We start from the raw sequence: 27,298 nt of genomic DNA on the forward strand, positions 1-27,298 counted from the left end.
AATTTACAAACAATTTTGTTCTTATAATTTTTTTTCCTATTAATGGTTTGTCTGTTTCAGCATGTTAACATTAAGTGTTTTTAGACCAAATTTCTCTTGGTATACTATTTTGTCTTTTATGGGCATTATATTAAAGAAAAAGTACAAAAACTATTCTATGGAAGATCTTACAGGGACAGTCAGTCTCTGTCAATTGGGTCGCTATGATTGGCGTAACGCGATTTATATAATTTATTTTTGACCTTTTTTCTTTCGCACATCATTTTTTATTCTTGGAATAACAATATTTAATAGGCGTATTAAGAGGAAGAGCAACCTCTTCATTCAAACATTCATAATAATCATAATCATTACTAAGTCCATATTAGCATCGAAGTGTTTTATGATGGCGAGTCAATGACTGTCAAACTTCAATCTATACTATTGTCTATCATGCCACGTACCACTATTTTTTTAACAATACTATGAAAATTTGAGGTTAAAGAGCCTATATTTTTATAATAATTTATAGTTTGAAGTCTTTCTGTGGTCAAACATACCTATTTTTTGAGAAAATAACTACCTTTACAAGATTCAAAGATTTTATAATAGTTTAAATTGAGTAAATTTAAATCAGAGTATTTTAAAAATAAAAGAATTATAATTGTCGGTTTAATTAGCCTCTAATGTGCTAAAATATTTTACAATGGATCCTTAAGCTATTTTTATACATCATAACAATAATTTTATAACTTCTATTATATATCAGGGTAAGATGTTGCAACACCATATTCAAACAAAATATTTTTTTCAATTTTACTTTTGCTTATAACTTAAAATTAAGAAAAATATTAAGTCTTAACATACATTTTTTTGCAACTCGAAGACTTAAATTTTCGATTTTCACTATAAGATATAAAAAAGAGCTATATATTATATATTATATATTTTATAATATTATTATATTAGTATTATTGATTACAACAATCAATAATATTTTTTTTTAAAGTTAAATATAAATTTCATAATATTCAAATAAATACTAATTAAAATTAAAATAATGCTAACATTTGAACTTAAAAAAAAAAGTAAAAAACATTTTTTTATACAATATTTTTTATCAATTTATTATTTTAAAAATTTGTTGTTGATTTTAAAATAAAAAAGTTTAATTATAAAAAAAGTATTGTCATAGTAAACTATTTTGATAATATTCAATGATGTAATGGTTATTTTTATGATTTATTAGACCTTAAATATTTCAATGCCTCTTCATAATTATTATTGAACCTTTTAAGTACGATAATATTTTGAATAGTGTTAGTAAATCCTTGTTCAGTAAGTTTTTTTAAAGGATTATCCAATTCATTAGTTGAAGATTTATTTTGCAAGGAGTTTTCAGTTAAAAGGGAATCCTAAAACATAATAAATGATTAATTGATTATACTTATACAAATATATATATATATATATATATATATTAGGGTGGTCCTTATTTTTCAACTTCAGAAATTCAGAGTAATGGGCTCAAAATTTCGTTAGGTTCACTGAAAAAATGAAACTGGTAAAATCTGAGTACAATAAGTCAACCCCATCACGTGCCTCAAAGGGGTTGAAGTTCTTCAAAAATGAGGTGGATTTTCTTTTTTTGAGTGTACGCTTATTATTTTTGAAGTTTCGCCAAAAACACAAAGAACAATTTTTATAGAACTAAATGTGAACAAAAAATAAGGTATTATATTATTTTTTTGTAAAATTAATATTTTTCGTAAAAATAAGACAAATCAGTTTCACTTATTTTTTTTTTAAAAATGACATAGTTTTCAGTTATACTTTTCCAGTGTCTTAAATTTTAATTGTACGCAGAAATTGTACAGAAGTAATATTAATCACTGTGATATCATCTATAAAAAACGTTATTTGAGTTTTTTTTGAATTATGAATCCTTTCCAAATAAAAATTTAAAACAACTACGAAAACGTGTTTTTTTTTTAAATTTTTTTTGCATGTATGTTTTTTTGTTCATAAACGAACAAATTTTCTTAGTATATTAAATAAAAAAGAAAAAAACAACAAACACAATAAAATAATACTTGTTTATCACAATATTAGTTTTTCCAATTTGAATATTTTTTATTCAAAATTTCTTGGCTACAACTGGGATACAGCTGGCGATATTGTTGAACCACCTAAAATAGTCCAAAGTAAAGGTTATAATACAAATATAGTAATTTAAAATTTAAAATTTTGCAGTATTATTATATAATTTCATACTTGTAATATAAATTGCTTTTGATTTTCATCCCTTGTAAATTTGTCGTTGAATTCTGTCGTTTACTATTTTTATGGAGGATAATATTTCTTTGGCGTTATTGTATTCATTATTTATTTCCCATGTGGTAGGATCTTCATACAAAAACTTGAATTTTAATTTAAATCACTCGAATACTTTCCATGAATTGTTGCTGAGCAACGAAAAAAGAAGATCTTTTTCTAGAAAATCTGATAAATCTTCATATTTTAAAATTAATTTTTTATTTGAATCTTCATTTTCTTCTGGTTCTTCATTCGTGCTCTGTTCATAAACTTTTAATATTTTTTTTGTCATTCGCTGCTTAGTATTAATGTCAAGTCGTTCGTCAAATAAAGAAAACACAGCACACTTATCATTTAAATACCATAAATGGTTTATACATTTTTTTATAGCTACTTCTCCTAGTTTATTATTACTGTAGTTTAATAACTTTTTTAATAACATTAAATCATTTATAGGAGCTGTTATAATGTTCGCAGCTGAAAACCACATTTTAATATAACATTCAACCACAAAACAACATATATCTTCTAGTGCATTTACTTCTTTTGAAGGCCCAGGTAATTGACTCATTTCTTCAACGTTTTCATCCATATCAATATCTTCGTCCTCCGAGCTAGAGCTGCTATAATATTGAGTTTTGGCAAAATAATAAAATACTTCGGTATATAAAAACTGCTTACTTATAATGTACAGAAATTATTGTGTAATATTTAATAATTACCTGTACAATTTGCGATTTCTAACTTCTCTTTTTTTTTTCGATCATCTTCTTCTTCTTGTCGAGTAATTTTACGTTTTTCAATATCTGTTAACTTCATATCAATACCAAACATGCCCCTGGGCATCCTTTTTTAAGTTGTGACAATAAAAACTGTTTCTCTTCTTCAATACTGATCATATTCAGAGCTTCGATATGAGAAATGTCAAAGAAGTTGTCTAATTCTTCAGAAAAAATATTGTAATGTTGTTCTTGTGTTTCTGTTTTTCTAGATTTATTTTTATCCAACTTTCTCTATTTCTCATAAAATATTTTTAATTTAATAACACAGTCTGAAGAATACTGTGTAGGAATACGCGCTTTTCTCCAAAATATTAAACACTCATCTATTACAATTATTATTTTATTGTGTTTGTTGTTTTTTTTTTTTTTTATTTAATATACTAAGAAAATTTGTTCGTTTATGAACAAAAAAACATACATGCAAAAAAAATTTAAAAAAAAAACACGTTTTCGTAGTTGTTTTAAATTTTTATTTGGAAAGGATTCATAATTCAAAAAAAACTCAAATAACGTTTTTTATAGATGATATCACAGTGATTAATATTACTTCTGTACAATTTCTGCGTACAATTAAAATTTAAGACACTGGAAAAGTATAACTGAAAACTATGTCATTTTTAAAAAAAAAATAAGTGAAACTGATTTGTCTTATTTTTACGAAAAATATTAATTTTACAAAAAAATAATATAATACCTTATTTTTTGTTCACATTTAGTTCTATAAAAATTGTTCTTTGTGTTTTTGGCGAATTTTCAAAAATAATAAGCGTACACTCAAAAAAAGAAAATCTACCTCATTTTTGAAGAACTTCAACCCCTTTGAGGCACGTGATGGGGTTGACTTATTGTACTCAGATTTTACCAGTTTCATTTTTTCAGTGAACCTAACGAAATTTTGAGCCCATTACTCTGAATTTCCTAAAAAAAATTTTTTCTTCTATAACTAAGGACCACCCTAATATATATATAGAGAGTAATCGATTTATCAAAAACCACTAAATAAACTACTATAAAGTACTTTTTAAAATCTTCTCTTGAAACATATAGGTGTGTCAACTTTATTTTTTTAAATGGTAACATACATATTTAATTAACTTATGAAATATAAATTTAGAATTAAGATAATGATTTTTTCAACTATTTTTACAAGATAAGCTCTATTGGGCTAAGACTAATTTAAATTCCTAGTTTTTAAATTTAGCATGGACGCAAGTTGTTAATTAGTTCATTTAAATAAAAAAATGTAGAGAAAAAAAAATAAAATAAAGGTTTTAAAATTTAAAAGTGATTTATTCTTACTTAATAAAATTCCATTAAATTAAGAATACTAGCTTTGATGGGACACTGAGGAGGTATAAGTAGAATAATTTCCCTCATTCAGAAATTGTTCAATATTTTTAAACTTCTATAACTTAAAACTGTCATAACTTTTTGAAAAATTGATGAATTATAAAGAATTATGAATTATGAAGAATAACATTCTTTTTATAAATATCATAACTATTTCTTTTTTGTTTGGTATAAATTTGTCAAAAATCTGACACTTCACCTACCTACAGGAGAAGATTCAAAATAGCAACTTTTGCAAGAAAATTAAACTCTCAGTTTAGTTTTTGAAAATGTCTCAGAAATACTCCAAGCTTCAAAGAAATGTTAAATTAAAGCTAATGTTACATAATACAGGGTGGCCCACCACTCACTGACAACTTAAATAACTTTTGATCCAGTTAATATTTTTAGTTGATTTTTTTTTTAAATAATATTTATACGTTNAGAAAATCACTGTTTTTTGTTATAATATTTTATTGTAATTATTTATACTTATGTATTAGTTCAAGCAGTTTATTCACCTAGAAGGGAGATAATTACTATTATTAATCCCCCTCTTTACAAAAAAATTTAAATTAAAAAAAATATTTTAGAGTTGGTTATAAATATTTTGCAGTTTTTTCTTTTGAAATTGAGATGTATTTTTCAAATTATGGTGACAATTGATTCATCTATTCGTTTGAGATCTAAGAGTTGTCATGGACAGACATAAAAAAATGAACATACATCATAAAAGCAATACCTTCTCAGTTTTCCATAAAAAAAAAAAAAACAATTATTCTAATTTCAAAATTAAGTTTTTAAAATGTCCTTTACAAAAATGATTAATGTATCAATAACAATTTTAAATCAAATACTTTTTGAGTTACAAGCATTTTAATACATAGAATGGTTATGTAGCATGTGAGAAAAATGTATTATAAATATATATTATTATGAGTTGTACTCACCACACTACATAACCACTGTATGTATTAAAATGTTTGTAAGTCAATAACTAATTGTTCTAAGGTTGTTATCGACCTATCAATTTTTTTGTAAGAAAAGTTTTAAAAAACTGCTATTTAATTTTTTATTATTATTAAACTAAATATTAAAAAAATATGTTTTTAACAGTCTATAGATGCAAAAATCATTAAAAATAAAATTACAGAAAAATAATTATTTAGTCATAAGTTAAAAAAGTTGTCAGTTAGATCTATTCCACCCCCTGTCTATTTGTGTGTTATATATCAATTGATATTATTATTAAATTGTACCTTTGTGATAGAAATTTGGCTTGTAATAGCAGGTGAATTTGGCATATTGGATGGGTTCTTATTTTTATCTTTCTTTGCTGGTTTTTTTTTACGTGATCCTGTGTTAGTTTCTTCATTATTGCTGGGTATATTAGACAAATCATTCCCTTTATCTTTATTATAATAATAAAACAATAAATATTATATTAACAAATATTACATTGTTTATTATTTATGTTTATTGTCAACCACAAAGAAAAAAATCTTTTATAAAATAAGAGAAAGGTATTTTCACAAAATTTTAGTTAACTTGGATACGGGTGCTTATTTAGAGCTGAGAGATGCAGCAACACCCCCACTAATTATGTTCATGGTTTATTACCTAAAGGTTTGATAGAAGCAGAAGATATGTCTTGAAAATCTTTATTGATATGATAATTTTCAGATACAATTGATCTATAACAAAATAATATTTTAATCTCTCATTTTAGTCACGTTAAATATATAAGTTGATGATTTGAATCATATGTAATGACTATATTTTAAGTTATTATTGATATAATTTGTTTTTCATTGATTGAATGCTAAATATATTCTAAGATTCGTATATTAAAAAGAGTAATATAAAAAAAATAGATGCAGTAAACGTTATATGTCGTATAAATGTTTAACAAATTTATACATAGAATACTACGGAATTAGTTGTCTTTGAAGTTAGCTTTAATGATGATGATGCAATTTTAAAAAAATAACAAAGGATACCATTTTCTATCTTAAATCACAAAATGTATAAATGAAAATGAAAACATATTTGCTACTATTTTAAATAGAAAATTGCTGTTATTTTGTACAGAGTGATGAACAATATTAAATTGAATTTGATACGATCACATATATGTGATCATATCTCACATCATTTTACCGTCGACTAGACTTATAGCATTGATACTGTGATACAAGTATTACTAGAGGAGAACAGACTGCACACATAAACACTTTTGGAATTCACAGCCACCGTGCCATAATACTAATGTTACTAATAATGTACTTGTTGACTTCTTTTTACCATCTTCACGACCATTACTCTTTTGTATTATATTTAACTTAAATTAGCTATCACCAAAAAAATGTGCATGTCACTTCCTGTTGAATTATTATGATCTCTAGGTGCTCAGCAGGTTGTATTGTTTATTTAATATTTTTTTACTGAATAAATATTTATATCATTGCTAACCAAGAGTGTTATATATATTGTAGTGAGACTCTTGGTAATTCATCTAAGGAAATATAAACTAAATAGGAAACCTCATTCCTAAGGTAGATATAGCCTAACCAGATTTCCCCCTATGGCCCTTAAAATACTGTTGACAGGCATTTAGTCTCAACTCCTAATTAGCAGCATAACAAATTTTTATCTTATCTCACACTTTTTTGATGATAATATTGATCATTTTGCATGACTGCTGTGATATGTATTTATTATTCCTTAATATAATTTAGTAATGAGTAGTAATGTAGTCCCATAAACTTTATGGGTACAAGCTTAAACTAGAGCATGTTTCCCTACTCATTTTAAGCAGTGGCACCCAACCAGGAATTTTTTATGGAAAGAAATATATTTTTTTTGATAAAAAGTACCTAAAAAAATAGGTCATTCATTATCAAAAGTTTAATGTAAATAATAAAAAAAAGATACGATGATGTACATCATCATGTACATATACCAAGTATCTCCATAGAAGCAGCCTTAAAGTTAAAGATTTTTAAAACAAGTATTATCTTTTATAGTAAACTTGTATATTGTTGGCATGAACCCAGAGAGGGTGTAATAAAAAGACACTCCAGTAGGAAGTATATTCCTGGATTAAATTGTTTCATGAAAAAATATAATTTTTATTTTGGATGTCTTTTTACCATGTTTATACATGTTGAATACATGTCTATTATATTGACCACTTATTATTTTATTTGAATTTTATGGTGATTCTTATATAAACTAATATTATAATGATATTTTAAGAAAATTCTTTTTAAAAAAATATTCTTACCCTAAAATTTTCATGATGTTTGATGAATTTTCAGAAAGAGAATCAGATAGTTTGTTAATTTGGATAGATAATTGGTCAACTTTATTTGTCAAAACCTTAGTGAATGGTATTTAATTTTATTTATTGAATACAAGCTTTAATTTTAAACTTTTATATTACTTTCATTTGGACAATTGGATCATCCTGAATTTGCTGTTCATTTTTAATGACAATAATTACAAGTTCAACATTGCAATAAATTTCTTTGCTTATGGCATTATAGCATAGTTTATTTTTCTACAAAAAATTAAATTAAATTAATAAGCAAGAAAAGTCTCTAAATGCTTAGTGTAATCAATTAGGAAGAAAACACGCATCATTAATTATACAGTCCGCCATTTCCAATTTTTGGGACTGATAGGCAAGGGTATACCTGTTTATCAACAGAAAAAAGGCCCCTCAAACCACTTTACCAAGTGAAAGACTTGGTTGGGTTTGTGAGAACGGAATGGATATACTATAAGAAATGATAATCTAGTGAAAATTAGGAATCCAATTAAGGAAAACCTGTAAGAATAAGGGTGAAAACAACAAGTCTTCATAAAAGACCATTGAATAATATAAAAGTTTATTGCTAGTAAAGATGCATCTAATGATGAACCATGATAGTAGTGAGACATTTCATGATGAATTATAATTATAAAGTTTAAGTACATGGGCAGTGACTATGCTTACCCTTTTAATAACTAAAACTAAGATATCCATCTTGTAGGACACTTGAGGAAATTTGTATAATTATGGAAAATGCAGCTTTGACAGTAACATTTTGTTTCCTAGATCAATGGTAAGACTAAAGCCAGAAAAGTAAGTGGTTATTTAGACCAAATAGTTTAAGGTCAGAAATAAGAAAGGCTATGATCAACACATGCTCATGTGAATGAGAGACTACTAGTTATGGTAGACTTACCAGGACAAAAGTTATGCTGATCTGAATAATTATATGATTGAGACTTTTTTTGATATTAAAATAAATTAAAGATTCAAATAATTTAACTATATGAGAAACAATGGAAACAGGCTAATAATATGAGACAATTGAAAGACTACCAAATTTTAAAACAGGTATAACAGATTAAACCTTCTACAATTCAGCAACAATAACTTAATAAGGGAATATCTAAAGAGTAGAAAAAGGGGATATACAATTGATAGACAGTAATAGTATGACACATTGAAATGTTATCAGGACCATTAGAAAAATTATTTTTAGGGAACTAATAGCAAATTTGACATTTTCAAGAGAAAAAGAATTTGAAGGTTATAAAAATAAAATTTACACATTTCAGGAAAAAATGGAGGAGAAAGAGTGAGTTATAAACAGAGGAAAAGTAGCTAGAAAAAAGTTGAGCAGTCAGATGGAAAATCAGCAGTTACATTATTATACTTAACAGAAGAAATGATAGATGTACATTGATTTAGATCTTTATCATATTTCTAGAAGTTTGCAAATTAAGAGAGAGCATTTTTTTAGTATGACTTATATATGCCTGGTAATCTAATTTAGAATATGATAACATTTAGCTCAAAGCTCAGAAAAGATCAAATAATCACTAGATAGATTAAAACATATAAAAGAGGCACAGCCACATTTTAACTATAAAATAAGATTTTTATGAGTCAGAGAATTACACACAATGGTCCTACGGGTCTCAATACATAGGCAGTTCTTGTCCACTTTTATAACTAAAAGGAATCAGAAAAGTCTGTTTTTTCTTTACGGTCATCATTATGTTGGCCTCCCTGAAACTTCCGTGAGGCATTGCTTCAGGGAAGTTAGAAAAGTATACCATTGAAACTTACGTAATAGTTTCTATTGTTTTACTCTTTTTAATGCATTAATTTCTTTACATTTTTTAAATGTTTTTCTAACAATAAAATCAACTCTTACTTTTAAAAATTCTATATCTGCATTGGTCTTTAACTCCATCTAAAAAAAATAAAATTTTTTATATTTTTAATAATTAAAGGGCTTAAAGCAGAACCCTGATTCACTCCTACTCTTACCCGAAAACCTTCTGTTACTCCTCTCGAACTTTTTACCCTAGTACAAAGATTTTTTGTATGGTATTTATAGATTTGGAGAAAGCGTATGATAGAGTACCGAGAGAGGTTCTAAAATGGGCATTAATGAGAAAAGGAGTCCCAAAAAGGTATATTAATATAATAGAGGATATATATGATGGCACTTGTACCAGGGTAAAAAGTGTGGGAGGAGTAACAGAAGGTATTCGGGTAAGAGTAGAAGTGCATCAGGGTTCTGCTTTAAGCCCTTACTTATTATCTATAGTGATGGATGAAATTACTAGAGAAATACAAGGAGAGTGCCGTGGTGCATGTTGTTTGCTGACGATATAGTGTTAATAGGAGAAAATAGGGAGGCAATTAATCAAAGGCTAGAGGTGTGGAGATCAGCTCTTGAAGAAAAGGGTTTAAGAATAAGTAGAAGTAAGACAGAGTATATAGAGTACGAGTTTGACAAAGGAGAACATGAGGTAGGTGAAATGAGGAGGTCAGTGACAATAGGCGAGGACATGATTGAAGAGGTGGAGAGTTTTAAGTAATTAGGGTCAGTTGTGCAAAATAGTGGTGGTATTGACGAGGATGTAAGACACAGAATTAAGTGTGGGTGGTTGACGTGGAGAGAAGCGTCTGGCGTCTTTATACTATTAATTTATAAGTAGAATAGTAAACAATTTGAATTAAAATTGTTCAAATATTAATTTATTGAATTTTAGTATAAATAAAATTAAAATGTACCCATAAAATCATTTGTATAAAACCACTTGACGGATTTCTATAAAATTAATGATCATAATAATATAAGCAAAAAATAATCAACAATTAATATTAATGGTAAGAGAATTTTAACCCTTTTAAACTTTATAATTTATATTGCTTTATCAAATATAAAATTATTCCAGTGACAAGAATTATTTGAATGTTTTTTAAAATCGTATTCAAAATACAACTCAAATTTATTTTTCCATTATTCCATACTGTTGAAAAGAGTTTTAGTTGTGTAGTAAATATATAAATAACTAAAAAATGCTTGAATTAATTAAAAGTGCCCTCTATAATTTATTCTATAAATTACCATCTTTCCTTCAGTTGTTGGACATAAAATAACTATATCATCATTTTCTTCAACATTTAGTTTCAATTTCTAGTAAAATAAACAAAAATAAAATTTAGGTCTCTGTTCTATTAAATTGCAATATTATTAATTACATTAATTATAGCAATTGTATTTGCTCGTAATATATTATCATTGTGAGAAGAAATTTTATATATATATATACTAATACTTATTACCATTATTTCTATGAAGTCAAAAATATTTTCTGGAGTATTTATTTTCATAACATGTTGCAATTTTTCACAACGTACATGAAATGTTACAGAATCATTCGACATTTTATCTAAATCAAATGATCTACAAAATAATATAAAAATTAATGTATATAATCATAATTAATAAAAATTTGATTATACCTAGATTACCGTATAATAAAAATTTAAAAAAATATATTTTTACTCTTGTTTACTTTTCAACAGTATATTAATAATTTCTTAATGGAAATAAACGTATATCTAATCAACATTGAAAAATATTGTCACTGTTTTCGTTATCTCGACTCTCGTTAACAATATTATTACAAGAAATTATTTATTCCAATATTGTATTTCACTGCAACTGAAGCCTGAAAATGAAATACAAAAGCTAATGGTTTTCTTTTCTTTTTAACACGCTTATATTAGTTTCACCAGTATGTATGTATGTATGTAACTTTCCAAACGCCACGCGTTATCGCATACTCCGTCGTCTAGACTAGACTGTCATAACGCATTCACCCCACCCCACGCCTAGCTCATTAAACGCCGGCAATACTATTCCTGTATAAATTTATTTTTGATTATCGTACCCGTACACGCGTGCGTGTCATCAATATTATATATATAAACAAATTTTTATTTTGACTGACCATTATCATCCGTGTGCATACAGCTTACGTATATATTCCTACCGCCGTTTATACCTCAGGTATAACGTTAGTCCGACCCGCCCGCCCACAAAACGGCTATACCTAGTCCATGATACGTTTACGTACTTAAGTCGCTCTACATGTATATATATATTCTAATTACTATTAAAAATATATATTAACACACTTTATTCTTATTTAGAGATATAGAATTCATTCATTCCGATTACAAAGGATGAATCCAGTATCGTCATTTTTCGTCACTACCTCCATGTTCCGGGAGTGGGTAATTTAAGCGCCTGCTGCTTTCCTTGTATGTGGTAGACGTTTTTCAGACTCCCTCCTCGGAATCGAACCCTGATTTCCCGTTACAACCATGATATTGATAGTAACTACTATCATAACATAAAACACGCTTTTAAAGCGTGTTTTTTTAGTTTTTTTAAACTATATTTTTAGATTATTACTACGGTTTTAAATTTTAAACATGACACATGGTGCTTTAAAAATGGGTTGTGGACATAGCCACGAACTGATAATGTTCCGATACTGTAAAAAAATTCGACGAATACATCTACTCAGACAATTACTGCAAATACCTGGTTATAGAAATTTCGATTTTACTACGGCGATAATTACTCCGTAATCGATACTTTGCGATATCGATTAATAAAATTATCTAAAGTAGACTTCAAACTTGAGGCCGCTTAGTTTCCCTATGTAATTGCTTTTGTGTATATACATTTTAGGACTACAATTTTTAAATGAACTAATTCGTGACAATACCAGATTTCATTTTATAAATTACTTAAGTTTGTATTTATTTGAAAATCGATTTGATAATTTAATGATGACAAAATGTAATAAAAATTACTATACTAATTATACGTAATGAATTGTAAATTATTGTTGATACATGCGGGCTCAGGGGGCCCGCATTAAATCACAACTTCCAAGGTTCCAGATCGATACTGTCCCCTAATCGAGATTAATCAATCTTGATTAGATTTCACCAAAGCTCAGTGACTCAAACGAGAATCATCTTAAAACAAAAGCAACACATAAACACAAAGCCAAAAAAAAGCTTTACGATTTAGCTATTTTCTTATTATATCTTACAACATAGATAGTCAATATTCAATAAAAATTTGTGTAAAATAAAAAAAAATTGTTGACTATCGATAATGTCCAAGTTTTATCACGTTTTATTTTTTATTAAATGGAGTAAAATCGTGGTTATAGTAACCTATGGTATCAGATGGTCGGAATACTAGATGTTCGGAACAATTACTACTTTATCAAATGTTGAAGTATGTAAATGTCGGAACATTATCAGTTTATGGCAAAAGTGTTTTCCCTTCAAAAATACTCTCATTTCAATTCAATAAATTGTGATAACAGGATAGATAATATGAAACTATGATATCTTGAACTTAAAGTTATTCAATTATGAAATGAAATTATTACACATCGTCTTATGACAAAAAATTTTATTGAAATGCTAATTATTCTTACGGTTGTTGATAAAAGCTCGTATTGAGTTGAATTATAGCATATTTTATTGAGATGTAACATTAACCTAGTGTGCAATTATTTCTTAGTTTTAATATTGTTATCGAATTACTCTTAAAATGTTCTATAAATTGAAGAATTTTTTTATTTATAGTGTTTTTATTTTTCAATAACTTTTATTAAAATATGTCTAATTAATACTGTGATGTTTGAGGTGACCTTAAGAATGAATGAAAAAAGACTAACAAATAGCTTTATAAGCTATATTGGTTTAGATGACGATGAAAAGGTAAATTAATTTTTTTGTTTATTATAGGTAAAAAAATTCTTAAATAGATAAATTTTTCATGGTGATTGAAAATTATAAATTGTAATCCATTTTATTTATTCATTTTATCCATTTTTCTATTTGTATATACTATTTTTTTTTTTTTTTTTTTTAGAGTTCTAGTTGTGAAACATCATTTATAGAATATGAACTTTCCCCAAAACTCCATCCAGGTAATATTTTAGATATACAAAATGTTTGAATAAAGAATGATTAATATTAAAACAACGGTTAAATAGCATTGTTAGTAATATCTATATTTTATCATGAGTGAACAGTTAAATAAAAAAACTTTGTTTTTTTTATTATTACACATTTCAATAACATTTTACATTGTGGTAGCTTCTGTTTTTAATAATGTTAAAAGTACAGTAAAGTACAGTAAAAAAAATGTATACTATGAAACCTTGATAATTTGAACCCTATTATGTACAGTTATGACAAGACAGGGTTATATTGGAAAGCCAAAACCTAATTAAAAATTCCAATAAACTCAGATTCTTGAGTATTGTCTGGTAATGCTCTATATCCTGTCTTAAATTATTCCTACAATGTTTTTATTTATTAAGCTGCACTTGTTTTTACATACCTGGTTAGGGTTTTTTAATTTTTTACTTTTAAGGTGAAATGATAATTGCTGAAGCACAAAATGTATTATTATTTACACCAGTAAATGAAAATAAAAGTGGACAATCGGGTGTTTTATTTGTCACTAACTTTAGGCTATCGTTTGTGACATCACAAGAAAAACAACTAGAGGTAAGTATTATTATTGATTCTTTGAATAACTATTTTTTTAACATTAAAATTATTTACTTCATTACATTAGGACATAAAGTATCAAGAAAATGTATTATTGGGGCACTATGATGTTTGTTTATCCAACATAGATATTATTTACATGTTGACAGGTGATAAAAGAAAAAGACTGATGCCTGGACATCGTTTTAATGATAAAGTAAAAGGGTTACATATACTGTGCAAGGTATTTTATATATTTATACACTTAAATGTCACTCAAAAATTTTAAACCAATAAAATTTTTTTATTTTAGAACATGAGAACATTATCATATAGCTTTAAATTTTCACCTCTTGGCCATGGAAAAACATTAGCAAATGCATTGTTACACCATGCATTTCCCAGAAGACATCAGCTATTATTTGCTTATGACTACAGGTATTAATATTTATTAAAAAAAAACTATCCCCTAAACTTGTTCTAGGTGATAGTATTTTTTTAGTATAATTATTAGTAGTGATGGGAATTATCGAATGGTAACTATCAAACTATTCGATTGTCATTAAAAAAATATTTGATAGTTACACAATATATTCGAATAGTTTTAAAAACAATTAATCCTAAAAATAAACTATTCGGTATATAAAAACAATTCAAATAGTTAATCGATAGTTTAAAATATTTGAAAATTCTCATCTCTAGTAATTAGTATAATTTTTCACATAAATGTTTTTTTTTTTGGTGGGTTTACCCAGTAAACAAAGATATATAAATAAATACAATTTTTTATTTAGTTTTAAAACTAATTAATTTTGATAGTTATTTTATCATTAAATTTAAATACTTAATATGAATACAAAATGTTGTTAATAATAACATAGAGACATATAAATAGAGAAGAAGCTTGAGCTTTTATTGAAATGATACTTTTAGAAGAATGTTAATAAAAAAAAATATCAAGATAATTTACACATACATAATGATCCTTTTAATATTGACCAAAAATGTTACGTGTTTAATGTTTTCTCTAAAAACTATTGCTTGTGCTAAAGAGGACTAGGAAACTTATATAGCCCAGTTCAACAAAATCATACTCTGGTATAAATATACACTTATACTTTTTTTCTAATTATATACTTTTCTCAATTTATCAATCATAAAGTATTTTTTATGTTCGTTCTTTAATTCTTATAAGGGTATCTTCAATTTTTTTTTTCAAATGGACAACTCATATATATTATAATAACTGAATATCTGTTTAAATTACCTATTATATACTATATTTTATGCTTATATAACTTACAATAAATTTAATTATGAATGTTTATACAACGATTGCACAAAAACAATTTTTTCGTTGGTAAATTAATTACATGGATGTGTCCATAGAGTAATTTTGAGCATGTGTAATTTACATAGAGCCTTACATAGTCTTGTTAAAATGTCAAATATTTCACATGTCGTGATGTGAAATGTGTACATTTTTATATGAAGGCATATGTTAAATATTGATATGCATTAGGGGTATGTTATATTAATCTACTATAAATTACTTATAGTTTTAATGCTCAACCTGTGTAATCAAATATGTAATTTTGTTGGATTTGTTATAAATCATAAATATTTTTAGAGAACCATGTATACAAAGTAAATATACAACACCTTCATTTAGAAATAGAAGTGACTGGGAAAAAGAACTATTACGTACAAAATGTGTTGGTTGGACAATTAATGCTTCTAATAACACCTTTCAACTATCACAAAAGTAAAATATTTATCCATACATTTTTTATTAATTATTTATTTTAAAACATGAATTAAATTTAAATAAAAAAATTTCAGTTTGCCACAATTTTTTGTTGTTGGTTCAACCATTCTAGATAATCAATTACGTAAAGCTGTACGTTATTTTCGTGATGGGAGACCACCTACATGGTGTTGGAGTTCAATGAATGGAGCTGCATTATGTAGAATGGCTGACGTTGTAGATCCATCAAACAGAACACAAGAAAATGCTATGTTAGAAATGGTTAGAAAATCACATCCTAATCATATGAGACCTATTGTAATAGACTTAACAAAAGATTTACCTTCTCCAAAAGATATTGATCAAAGTTTTAATAAATTACGTGAACTCTGTGCTCCTGGTTTGTAAATATAATATTTTTAAAAATTATTAAACAATTATATAATGAATATTTTTATTATTGAATTAGAAAGTAACCGACAATTCTGGGTTCAAGACAATCATTTTTATTCTCATTTAGAGAGCTGTAAATGGCTTCAATATGTTTCAAATTGTCTTACTTTGGCTTGGGAAATAGCTAGCACACTAAATAGTAAAACGTCTGTTGTTGTTCAAGGTATGCTAAATTTCAGTGAATTATAAAATAAGCTAGTTTGTTACTAAAAAATTTACATATATAAGAATAAACCTTTAAAAAATAATTACAAATTTATTAATATGTAAAACTCATATCTTTATATAGGTTTATAACTTAGTTGCTATAGATCTAGTTCAATTAGAAAAAAATATAACAATTATTAGTAGAGTATTTTATAATAGATAAATATAAATAATTTTCTCCAATTTTTATGGAATTTTCATACCTCAATCTTATTAAAAAATCCATTTTAAAAATTTAAAAAAAAAAATACTTATTTTATGAGAGTAGGTTGAAATGAATGCCTCTTTGCAGGCCTTGCACCCAAATTATTTATGAAAACTTTTCTTTGAATTGCTTTAAAATTCTTTTAATTTTTATTTGGAAAAATTGAGTTTTGTTTTGCTTGTAACAAGACTAGAGAACTTTGAAAAGTCAAAGGATTTTAAAATGGTCAGGGAAATTAAAGAAATATAAGAGATTTTTATTATTTTGCTTGGAATTTTTAAATTTATTTAACCTATTGTATATTTTGACAATGTAATGAGAGGTTAGAGTTTTAAATGATTGTAAAAATACTTTTACAATCTATCCCATAAAATTACACTGTCTGGGATCTAAATACAATTTTCTTTATTTGCATAAATATAGTTTTTTTTATATCTAAAACGAAATCTAAGTCTATCTATAATTTTATGCAGTTATTTACTTAGCAATACTTTGATAAAATTTTAGATCATCAGCAAAAAATTAACTTCTGCAATTTAATCATACATTATGCAAATCATAGATATATTAAAAAGTAATGGCTATAAATGTCTTCCCTGAGAAACACCAGAAGTCAGAATTATTGTACTAGAAAAAGTTTATATTTACCTATAATTTTCTTTCAGTTAAGTATGATTTAATCCAGGGTTAAAATGTATTATTAGCACTAAATAAGCTTAACTCATATATAAGTACAATATGATTAATCATATTAAATGCCTCCTCTACATAAGTGTAGATAACAACTATAAGCCTATATACTAAATCTAAATAAAAAACTAATAAATTAGTAATTGTTGACATTGATTTTTGAAAGCTATGCTGTTGAATATTTAAAATAATATTAAAAGATGACAATTTTGGTTCTATTAAATGTTCTTTTGATATTGTCTATAATTTTGAACAATATATAACAAATTATAATTTTTATTTAATTATTGATATTGTAATTATTTATTTTCAAGAATGTGAAGGACGCGATCTTTGTTGCATTATTTCTAGTCTTACACAGTTGTTGATTGACTCTCATTATCGATCAATTGTGGGTTTACAAACATTAATACAAAAAGAATGGGTTGTAATGGGCCACCAGTTTTGTACAAGACTTGGTCATATAAATAATTCAAATTCAATCAAGGTAATTGTTCAAATAATAATTAAATTCTTTGATAAATTTTATGTAAAAATATTGTAAATTTTATAATATACATTTAATGGATAAAATTAAAGAATATAATCTTCATAACAATAATTATTATAGAATATTTACAATGAAAAATCTTAAATAATTCATACTCATTATAAAAAAAAATATTAATTTAGGTATTTAGGTGACCATTTTTTCTTTTGTAGACTTATTTATTCAATTTTTCATTGTAATTATCCTCATGATGTATTGTCCAATCATAAATACAACAATCCCCATCTTGCTCATACATTAGTTCTAAATGTTTTACATAGTACTTTAGTTCTTTTTTCAATTCTTCTGGAATTTCTATGTCATCAATTGCATCTTCACAATTATTGACTAAAATTCTAGTTGCAACAGTATACATACAAAGTTCTTTCAGACTATATAAAGGAGTTTTAATTTCAACACGTATTGGAAAACTCTGAGTTTTATCACATTGAAATATATTTTTACCATTCCCATGTAGATAACGTTTTGTTATATGGTCATAAAACTTCCACAATGAATTTATATCGGATTGTTCATCTATTTGATATTCTGGCTCTTCGTATTGAATACATGTCTGCCATTCATAATCTATGTCATTAGGTTTCTTCTTCCATAAATGAATATCTGATCCAATACAATTTACAAATATAATGCTTATTTTGTTTTCAGCCATTTTCTACATAATTTATTGAACCATTTATTAGCATCGTGTAAAACATGGATAGTAATTGATTAAACAATTTAAATAATCTAAAAAACTTTATTTATTGCTATTTTAGGTTTGATAACCTATCAACATTTTTCATAATTTTTAATAAAATTCCTCAATAATGATAATAATTTATAATAATCATTACTAAACTATAACAATTATTTTGAAATAATAATATTATTATAGTAGTGTTTAGTTAAAACAAGTAAAAAAAAATTCCAGCAAGTAAATTTAAGACATATTGGTTCTTATATTGGACTAGCCTAAGAAATTAGTGCAGCTAAGGTAGACTTAAACATTCAAAAAATAATGAAATTATATAGGTGGTCCACAATATTTTTAAAAAGCTTATAACTTAAGATCTGCTAAATATTATGCATTACTTTTTTTTTTTAAATAATTTATCCGTCCTTAAAAACGATAGCCTTTGGTAAATAAATAATTTTTTTTTTTTTGAAGATTTTGTTTAAACACAAAAGTTATTTTGTAATTTTACTTACACTAAATACACCAAAAATAGGGAAAAATTCTGCCAAGAAATTAATTTTAATTGTGATAATATGGTTTTTTAAAATAATTAACTATTAATAAAACTTGTTAAAATAAGCTAAATGTTAGTTTTAATTAAAATGTTTATTAGAGAAAATCCTATGTTTTACAACAATCTATTCATTTTTATGAGTTTTTAGTTTCTTATCTAAATATTTTTTATCTTTAAATACCTTACATCACACATCTAGCGAACTCTAGTATTTTATATAGTAGTTAATATGTATATTATACTCCTTGTAATAACTTTATTTTTCCTCTTAATTTGAGCAAAAAATAGTCGTCAGTTTTTGTAATTGCTATTCATTTAAGAATTTTTTGTGCTCCCTTTAGATTAAAAAATATCGAAATTTGACGATTTTAACAATCGTAAATTAGTGAGGGAGAAAGGTAATATATTTAACTAGATACATACGATTTATGATCTTTTGATGTTGAAAAAGTAAAAACATAAAAAAAAAAAAACCAGCACAGAGGGGTCGTGGCAGAGTGATGCCATGGTATAGTTGGATCAAGTATAATGATATCTGACAGTGATTAAAATCACTATCAAAAATAAACGCTTCGATGCAAATCTTTAGATTGTGTTTAATTTTAAAAAAATTGGTGTTTTATTCCAAAAGCTACATGATCTGCTAGTTTCTTATTAATATCTTGATTAAGATAAAGTATGTCGAATGAAAAAGGGATTATTAAAAAATATTATATCTCATAAAAAAATTTTGTTGATCCATACACTTTTCAATAAGTTATACCATTATAAAGTTAAAAATGTAAAAAAAAAAAATCGAGAATTTTCACACAAAAATAGCATTTGATAGCCATTTTTACCGTGAAGACAAGTTTAGAGGTCAATTTTTTTTTTTTTTAATTAAAGTATATTACATTAGCTTTAATTTAAGATATATATAAAAGTCTCAGACCTTCCGGAACACTTTCAAAATTTCAGTTGAAAAAGTAAATTTTTTGTGAAAAAGTTGTTATTTTAAATCCCTCCCTGTGGGCAGGTAAAGGGTCAGATATAAAAAAATATACCAAATGATAAGTAAAGACATCAAGCATCTATATAAAAAAAAATTATATTGATATGTTCATTTTTAAAAAAGTTACGGCAGTTTTTAGTAAAAAAAATTGAAAAAATTTCGAAAATTAGCGATTTTTAAATTTGTAATTTTTTTGGAGGTTTCCTCCATTTACGGGGAACGAGGGAAATTTTTTAAATTTTTGTGGGTAATGTCTTCGACTAGATACGATTTGTGATCTTTTGACGTATCGTTGAAAGAAATCCGTTCGGTGAGAGCTGAGAAAAAGTGGTAACAGACACAAAAAAAAAAACAAATCATAGTAAAACCAATACCTTCTCAGCTTCGCATCGAAGCTAAAATGAACGAGTATTCACATCATAGTAAAGTTAATACCTTCCAGCTTCAAAATTCTAAACTCTTTCGCAAAATTTTTTCTTTACATTTAATCAAAATTTTATTAAAAATAAATGATTATGACATTTACCTCTAATTTTATCTGTATTAAAATAGAACCATTATGCCTTGCCCAGGCTAGTGAGTTTAGAGGCACAGCTTATACTTATTTAAGCGAAAAACCACTTATTTTTTGCTGCTTTTTAGCGCCTTTTATAATTGCTATCGACGGTTAGAAAAAAAAAACATTTTTTTTATTAACAGCTAAATACTAAATATGAAATATTTAAATTATAGTTAATTTAATAATTCTAAAAAAATGATGTCATAATTTCTCTTATTAAAACCAAATTTTTCGTCTTGAGTACATTTTTCCATATCAACAATTTTTTTCCGTTTCCTATGGTTGTAAAGATACATTTACAATAAAAATTTAAAAAAATATCCTTAATAAAATTATGGTGACAAAAAACCTATTATAGTAGGACCCAGCATAGTAAATATCAGTATTGATTATAATTTTAATGTTATTAACATTACTTTCATAAAACGCTTCGATGACAAGATGTTATAAGAAAATTGTAAAATAATAAACAAAATTTATTATTGAAATCGAAAGTTATGAGCAAAACTCATAAGTTCATGAATTTAGATGTTTTCATTTTTGCTTATCAGGAATACATGTTAATTAAACTACAAATATTAATAAAAATTTGAAGTTTAATTGTGCATATTTTGAGTGTTTAGGTATATTGACATATAGTTGATTTTTTGAGTTATCAGTGCATATTATTTCCCATAAACTCAAGGAAACTTTTTTTTCAACGAAAAAAATAAATGATTTATGTTAAATCCTTCTATTTTTCGAACTTCGCATGCTACAAAGTGTGGTGGTCTTCTTTCTCATGTTAGGGAATCAAAGATAGTTCATGGCTAGTCCAAAGATGAACGGGATGTGTAGAATGGCCATCTTGCACCCGAGACCAGACACCACCAATGAGAAAATCACAAGAAAAATCTCATTGGCACCCTGGGGATGTACACGAGACACCGTGCGTTGAAACATACGTTTCTACCCACTAGGCCAGAACGATCCCTAATGTGTAGAGTTAATACTTTTAAAAAAAATAACGTAAAAAATATTTTATAAATAAAAAATTACACATTTTACATTTTATGGTTTTTGACTTGGATGACTGATTATTTATAATAATTGCTGGGCAATTTTTTTTCAATCTAAAAGTATACTAGAAAAGCTTTAATTTAGTATATATTTTAAGAACGAGATTATTCTAGAAAATTTTGAAAAATTGATATGAAAACATTTCTAACGTGTGGAATAACTTTGTTAAAGACGCCCTGTAATTAATTAGGATATTAGTTAGATTTTCAAAAAAAAAAAAAGTATATTAAGAAAATGGTAAATTTTTCTCATATCTATTCAAAATTTCGTAGAAATTTATTAAAAAAAAAGTTTGAACACTTCAAATTTAGTAAAAAAATTTAATTTTACGTAATTTTGAATTAAACATAGATATTTTAAGACATAGAAAAAAAAACAGGAATTCTTTTTAAATTTTTGAGCGTTATGTATTTAATTGGAGCTAATTGGTTTTCTTTGGTACATAATTAAACAATATTATTTCTTAATATTTGAAGTACGTACATAGGTTGCAGAAAAAAACACATCATATTAAAAGCAACTTTTTAAAGATTTTAATAAATATTATTAATAATTTTTTTTTATTCTTACAATAATTATTTCACTTGCAGTTTGGATTAAAATAAAGATATAAAATATAAGGTAACATAAAAATTCAAAATTTTTACTTATACCAATTCATAAGTACATTTAAAAAATCTTTTATATTAACTCAAATCATACATTTTGTTGACTAGAAGATCTGTTTTATTAGGGGATAAAAGTTCAAAATATGGTAGAACAAGTCTATTAGTACGGAACATCAAATTTTAAAATACACTACTTGTTACACATATGACAATAATACAAAAAATGATTTCAATTTGAGGACCTTTCGATGTCCATCTATAATAAAACAATAATAAAATAATTTATTAATAAATTTTTATTTTTTTAGTCACCGTTACTTCTCTTATTTTTGGATTGTGTGTGGCAGTTAATACAACAATTTCCTACTAAATTTGAATTCACCGAAACTTACTTGACCACATTATGGGATGCATCACATATTTCTATTTTTGATACATTTCTATTTGACAACGAGCGTGATCGGTATTATGCGAAGACTGTCAGTATTAAAACTAAACGTATTTCTATTAAATTTTGAATTGAATTAGTTTATTTTAAACATTGTAGGATGTAGCAAGTCCTTTAATGTTACGTTCAATTTGGGACTGGGAAGAACAATTTATTGATCAAGATTTGATACAGTTTCACAATCCTTTTTATGATTCATCATTTAGTGGATTACTTAAAGTGTCCTGCGAGATATCTTGTCTTAATGTTTGGACACAGTGTTACTATAGGTTTCTACCAACTTTAGAAATATCAAAAGGAGGCAAACCATTGGTAAGTATAAAACACTTAAAATTTTAATATATTATTTATATAATAAATTTACAATTATTTGTGATTTGAATTAACCCAAAATTAAATATCTAATTTATTCATTTAAAATTAAGAATATGTACATAAATATAATAATAATAATATGTACATTATATAAACTTTATTTAACTATTTTATTTTTAATCTTATTAATAAGTTAAATTTATCTATCTTATAATATTTCATTAACTTTCTATAGAAAAAAATTCAATTAATACATGCTGTTGTACTCTTAATTTATTAACAATTTTCAATTTTAACTGAAGTAATTTTGAACTTAATTTTAAGAATTTGGTAATCTTGGTAAACCCAGTGATTGATTAACAGGATAAGGGGCCGGCGCTGGGGCCTATAAACATTAATGGTTTATTTAATTTAAAATGGTTGGTATAGGAATTTTAATAGTTGTACATTCCTAAATTTTTCAAATTTGAACCAATAAGTCTCCAAGTTACAATATTATTAAAATAAGAATGTCATGTTAATTTAATTTCTATTTCATTTAAATCTTTTTATAATATAAATTTTTAAATGAAATTAATTATAATTTTAAATTCAATTTCATATTAAAAAAATGCTTGATTAAATTATGTATGAATGAAATCTAATTTTTTTTTTACTCGCTTTATTATAACTGTTATTAGACTGATTATAATTATTATGACTAATTATGAGCAATAATGGTTCCTAAATTTGGTAGTGTGTACAAGTACAAATGTATTTCTTCCAAATTTCAAAAAACCTTTTATTCTATTTTTTTATTTTGACATCTAATTTTTCTCAGGAAAATATAATGATTAGAACATTAATGTCAGTTCAAAACAAAAACTCTGGAGATCTACTAGACCTGTATACTCAACCAAACATTGGGTCTTTTTTTCCGTTTACTCATTGGCGATCAAACACCACAGTTCCTCCATCAACATTAACAATTAGTTCGTTATCATTAAATACTAGTGACTTTCAAATAGAAACATCATTAGTAGAAATACCAGAACACAATATTTAAACATTAAAATCATATTTCTAATTTAAGTACATTACTGTTTACCAAATAATAATTTATTGACTTAACAATAGTTAGCTAGTAAAACTACCTAAGTTATAAAAATAATTTTATATTTTTAATCTATTTACTTCAAAATATTATTATAATTTAAAAAAATTGTTGAATTTAAGTCCTCACAAATGATTAAACAAATTTTAATGTTGTTTTATTATTACTTGTACTAATAAAAATAACAGTATATTTTATATTTTGTTATTTATGTAATAATGTAATATAAATAATATGAGATCTATTCTTTAATTATATTTTAGTTATTGATATTTAAATGTTTATGTTTATTAAGTGATATTTACTTCATTGTAAATAAACTGATGAAAAAGTTTTAATATATACTTGGTTACTAATAATGTTAAATTGTGCTTGAAAAATTGTATACAGTAAATAAAAAAATGATATTTCATCCCCTAATTAATAAACAAGTTATTATGTATGTTGACATTTAAAATAATGAAGTTGATGCCCTTATAGGTGATAGTTGTAAAAATACTACTTAAATAAACTAAAACAAAAATTCATATTTTCACGAAAGACATGATTACAGTCTTATTCTTTTAACACTAGCCATTCAATATCTATTAAAATAATAATTCATATTTCCTTTGTTGTTCCTGAATAGTAGTTCTTTGATTTAGAATTAAAATATATGAATAAATATTTATTATAGCAATTAAATATAGTATGAGATTGATATTTAATAATTTAGTATTGTACATTTTTGGAGAAATGATAAAAAATTATAAAGCAGTTATTACTTTTATGTCATTTTTATATAAAAATGTATACTCTTTAATGTTAGTCAAAAACTTTGAACCACTAAAAATTTTACATTTTAGAATATGAGAAAATTATCATATAGTTTTATATTTTCACCTCTTGGTCATGGAAAAACATTAGCAAATGCATTTCCCAGAAGATATTAACTATTATTTGCTTATGACTACAGGTATTAATATTTATTATAAATAAAGTCAATTAAAGCTAGTTCAAAAATTCAATTACCTCATTTTTGAGATTATTACTAATTAGAAAGCAAGTATTTACACATGAAAAAATGTTATAAAAAAAAATTTTTTATCAAGTTATTATTAATATTAATTAATTATTATTAATTTTTAAAAATAATCCATGCGAAATTTCATTTCAAAATATCATTTATAACTTATTTTTTTGATCCTTTATAGTATATTCTTATGAAAACTTATAATATAAAAATGTTTTACTATAAATAGTATAAAAATACTATTTTAGCTCAACTTGTAAGTTTATAATTTATATTATTAAATAGAAAATTTTATGAGGAAAATTGTTTTTTTTTAGATTTATATGTAATCAGAAACTTATATAATTACTATTAACAGTACATTTATAAGGACAACTCAAAAACATAAATATTTGTTATATTAATTAGAAGAATTTTGTTTTTATTTAGTCAATATTTAAAAGTTTAATTGTAGATTTAAAATAGGCGCTAAAATGGGTTTAGAAAAGTATATTTTGGTCTTTGATGAAAATTCCTAGTAAACCAATAAATTTATTTATAAGTAACAAAAAAAATTTTTTTTTTTTAAGGAATACATTAAGTCCTCCAACTTTGTTACATTTTTGCCATAAAAGTAATATCTACTTAATATTTTTTTATAATTTCTCCGTAAAAATTACAATACTAAATTATTAAATATCAATTTCATACCTATTTAATTGCTATAATACATTTTTATTTATAAATTATACTTTTAAATATAATAACTACTAATCAGGATAAAATAAGGAAATATGATAATGTAGCTTTTGGAATAATCTATCAATTGTTTAAAATTAAACACTATCTACAGATTTGCATCGAAGCGTTTTATATGATAGTAATTTTAATCACTGTCAGATATCATCTATACTTGTCCCAACTATGCCACGTCCACACTGTGTCGCGACTACACTGTGCTACCGTTATTAACTAATAAGCCAGTTAAAAAATAAGTTTACATTTCTATAAGTTATAAGGAATGATCTAAAAAGGAATTAATAGCTGATAAATCATGTAATATATAATTAAACCCAAATATATTTTTTTAAACTTGATAATTATTTTAAGAGCAATCAATTTGCTAGATTGAAAATGAATGTATTATATTATAATATAATACATTAACTTTAAATACTTATTTTACCTCATTGTTAGAAGATTCTCCATCCGTGCATGGCACTCCGAATGAAAACTTTGGTATGATAATTAAACAAATAAAACAAAGTGAAATTCCAAAACAAAAATAGAAACGCATTTTTAATGGTGATTATTACTGCAACAGTAATGAAAGTTCAATACTGGCAATATAATTTCAATAATATCAAGTAAACGTGAAATATAGTTTTTATTATTAAATTGATTTCCTTTATATAGAACAGTTCAGTTAATTTTGAATAATATAAAATATGGTAAACAGAAATATATTTAAATTGTAAGCATTTCAAATAATACTTGTATTAATCAAATTTAATTGACAATTAAAAATATGCTGTACATTATAAATAACTATGAATACATTTTATTTACTTTACTTCAATTTAATTTATTTTAAACATAAATACCAATTGTTCTAAAAAATTCACTGACATCAATTTAATATTTAACTAACTATATAATTTATCATTTAATTGTTTTAGCTTCGATGCGAAGCTGAGAAAGTATTGGTTTTACTATGATGTCTTTTTTTTCTTGTCTGTTACCACTTTTTCTCAGCTCTCACAGAATGGATTTCTTTCAACGATACGTCAAAAGATCACAAATCGTATCTAGTCGAAGAAATTACCCACAAAAATTTAAAAAAATTCCCTCGTTC

General features: G+C 25.0%; 3 protein-coding genes across 9 annotated transcripts; 1 reads left to right on the forward strand and 2 right to left on the reverse strand.

The window, feature by feature from the left end:
- Positions 1–631: 631 nt before the first annotated feature.
- On the reverse strand, positions 632–11,921 carry LOC126906313 (uncharacterized). 6 transcript variants are annotated; one of them, XM_050686855.1, is made up of 10 exons: positions 11,902–11,921; positions 11,224–11,432; positions 11,044–11,164; positions 10,826–10,894; positions 9,620–9,658; positions 7,852–7,968; positions 7,693–7,787; positions 6,027–6,100; positions 5,666–5,817; positions 632–1,394 (listed from the first exon to the last, which is right to left on the reverse strand). In XM_050686855.1, the coding sequence occupies exons 3-10, from the start codon at positions 11,143–11,145 to the stop codon at positions 1,215–1,217; spliced, it is 828 nt and encodes a 275-aa protein (XP_050542812.1). In that variant the 5' UTR covers positions 11,146–11,164; positions 11,224–11,432; positions 11,902–11,921; the 3' UTR covers positions 632–1,214. The 6 variants fall into 6 exon arrangements, with proteins under 6 accessions (XP_050542812.1, XP_050542811.1, XP_050542814.1 ...); XM_050686854.1 differs by lacking the exon at positions 11,902–11,921 and adding an exon at positions 11,497–11,590; XM_050686857.1 differs by lacking the exon at positions 11,902–11,921 and having other exon boundaries at positions 11,277–11,537.
- A 1,198-nt stretch (positions 11,922–13,119) lies between these two features.
- On the forward strand, positions 13,120–24,603 carry LOC126906300 (myotubularin-related protein 10-B). The gene is made up of 12 exons (XM_050686828.1): positions 13,120–13,515; positions 13,670–13,727; positions 14,177–14,313; positions 14,384–14,539; positions 14,609–14,733; positions 15,926–16,060; positions 16,138–16,442; positions 16,512–16,658; positions 17,912–18,084; positions 22,905–23,075; positions 23,144–23,356; positions 24,180–24,603. Exons 1-12 carry the CDS (start codon positions 13,432–13,434, stop codon positions 24,402–24,404), a joined length of 1,929 nt encoding a protein of 642 aa, XP_050542785.1. The 5' UTR covers positions 13,120–13,431; the 3' UTR covers positions 24,405–24,603.
- On the reverse strand, positions 18,155–26,842 carry LOC126906315 (uncharacterized). Of its 2 annotated transcripts, none has more exons than XM_050686862.1 (2): positions 26,630–26,842; positions 18,155–18,802 (listed from the first exon to the last, which is right to left on the reverse strand). In XM_050686862.1, the coding sequence occupies exons 1-2, from the start codon at positions 26,738–26,740 to the stop codon at positions 18,302–18,304; spliced, it is 612 nt and encodes a 203-aa protein (XP_050542819.1). In that variant the 5' UTR covers positions 26,741–26,842; the 3' UTR covers positions 18,155–18,301. The 2 variants fall into 2 exon arrangements, with proteins under 2 accessions (XP_050542819.1, XP_050542820.1); XM_050686863.1 differs by lacking the exon at positions 26,630–26,842 and adding an exon at positions 19,339–19,512.
- Between the last annotated feature and the right edge of the window lie 456 nt (positions 26,843–27,298).

The sequence above is a fragment of the Daktulosphaira vitifoliae genome, unplaced genomic scaffold, assembly GCF_025091365.1.
Source record: "Daktulosphaira vitifoliae isolate Bord-2020 unplaced genomic scaffold, ASM2509136v1 Scaffold_4, whole genome shotgun sequence".
Lineage (NCBI taxonomy): Eukaryota > Metazoa > Arthropoda > Insecta > Hemiptera > Phylloxeridae > Daktulosphaira > Daktulosphaira vitifoliae.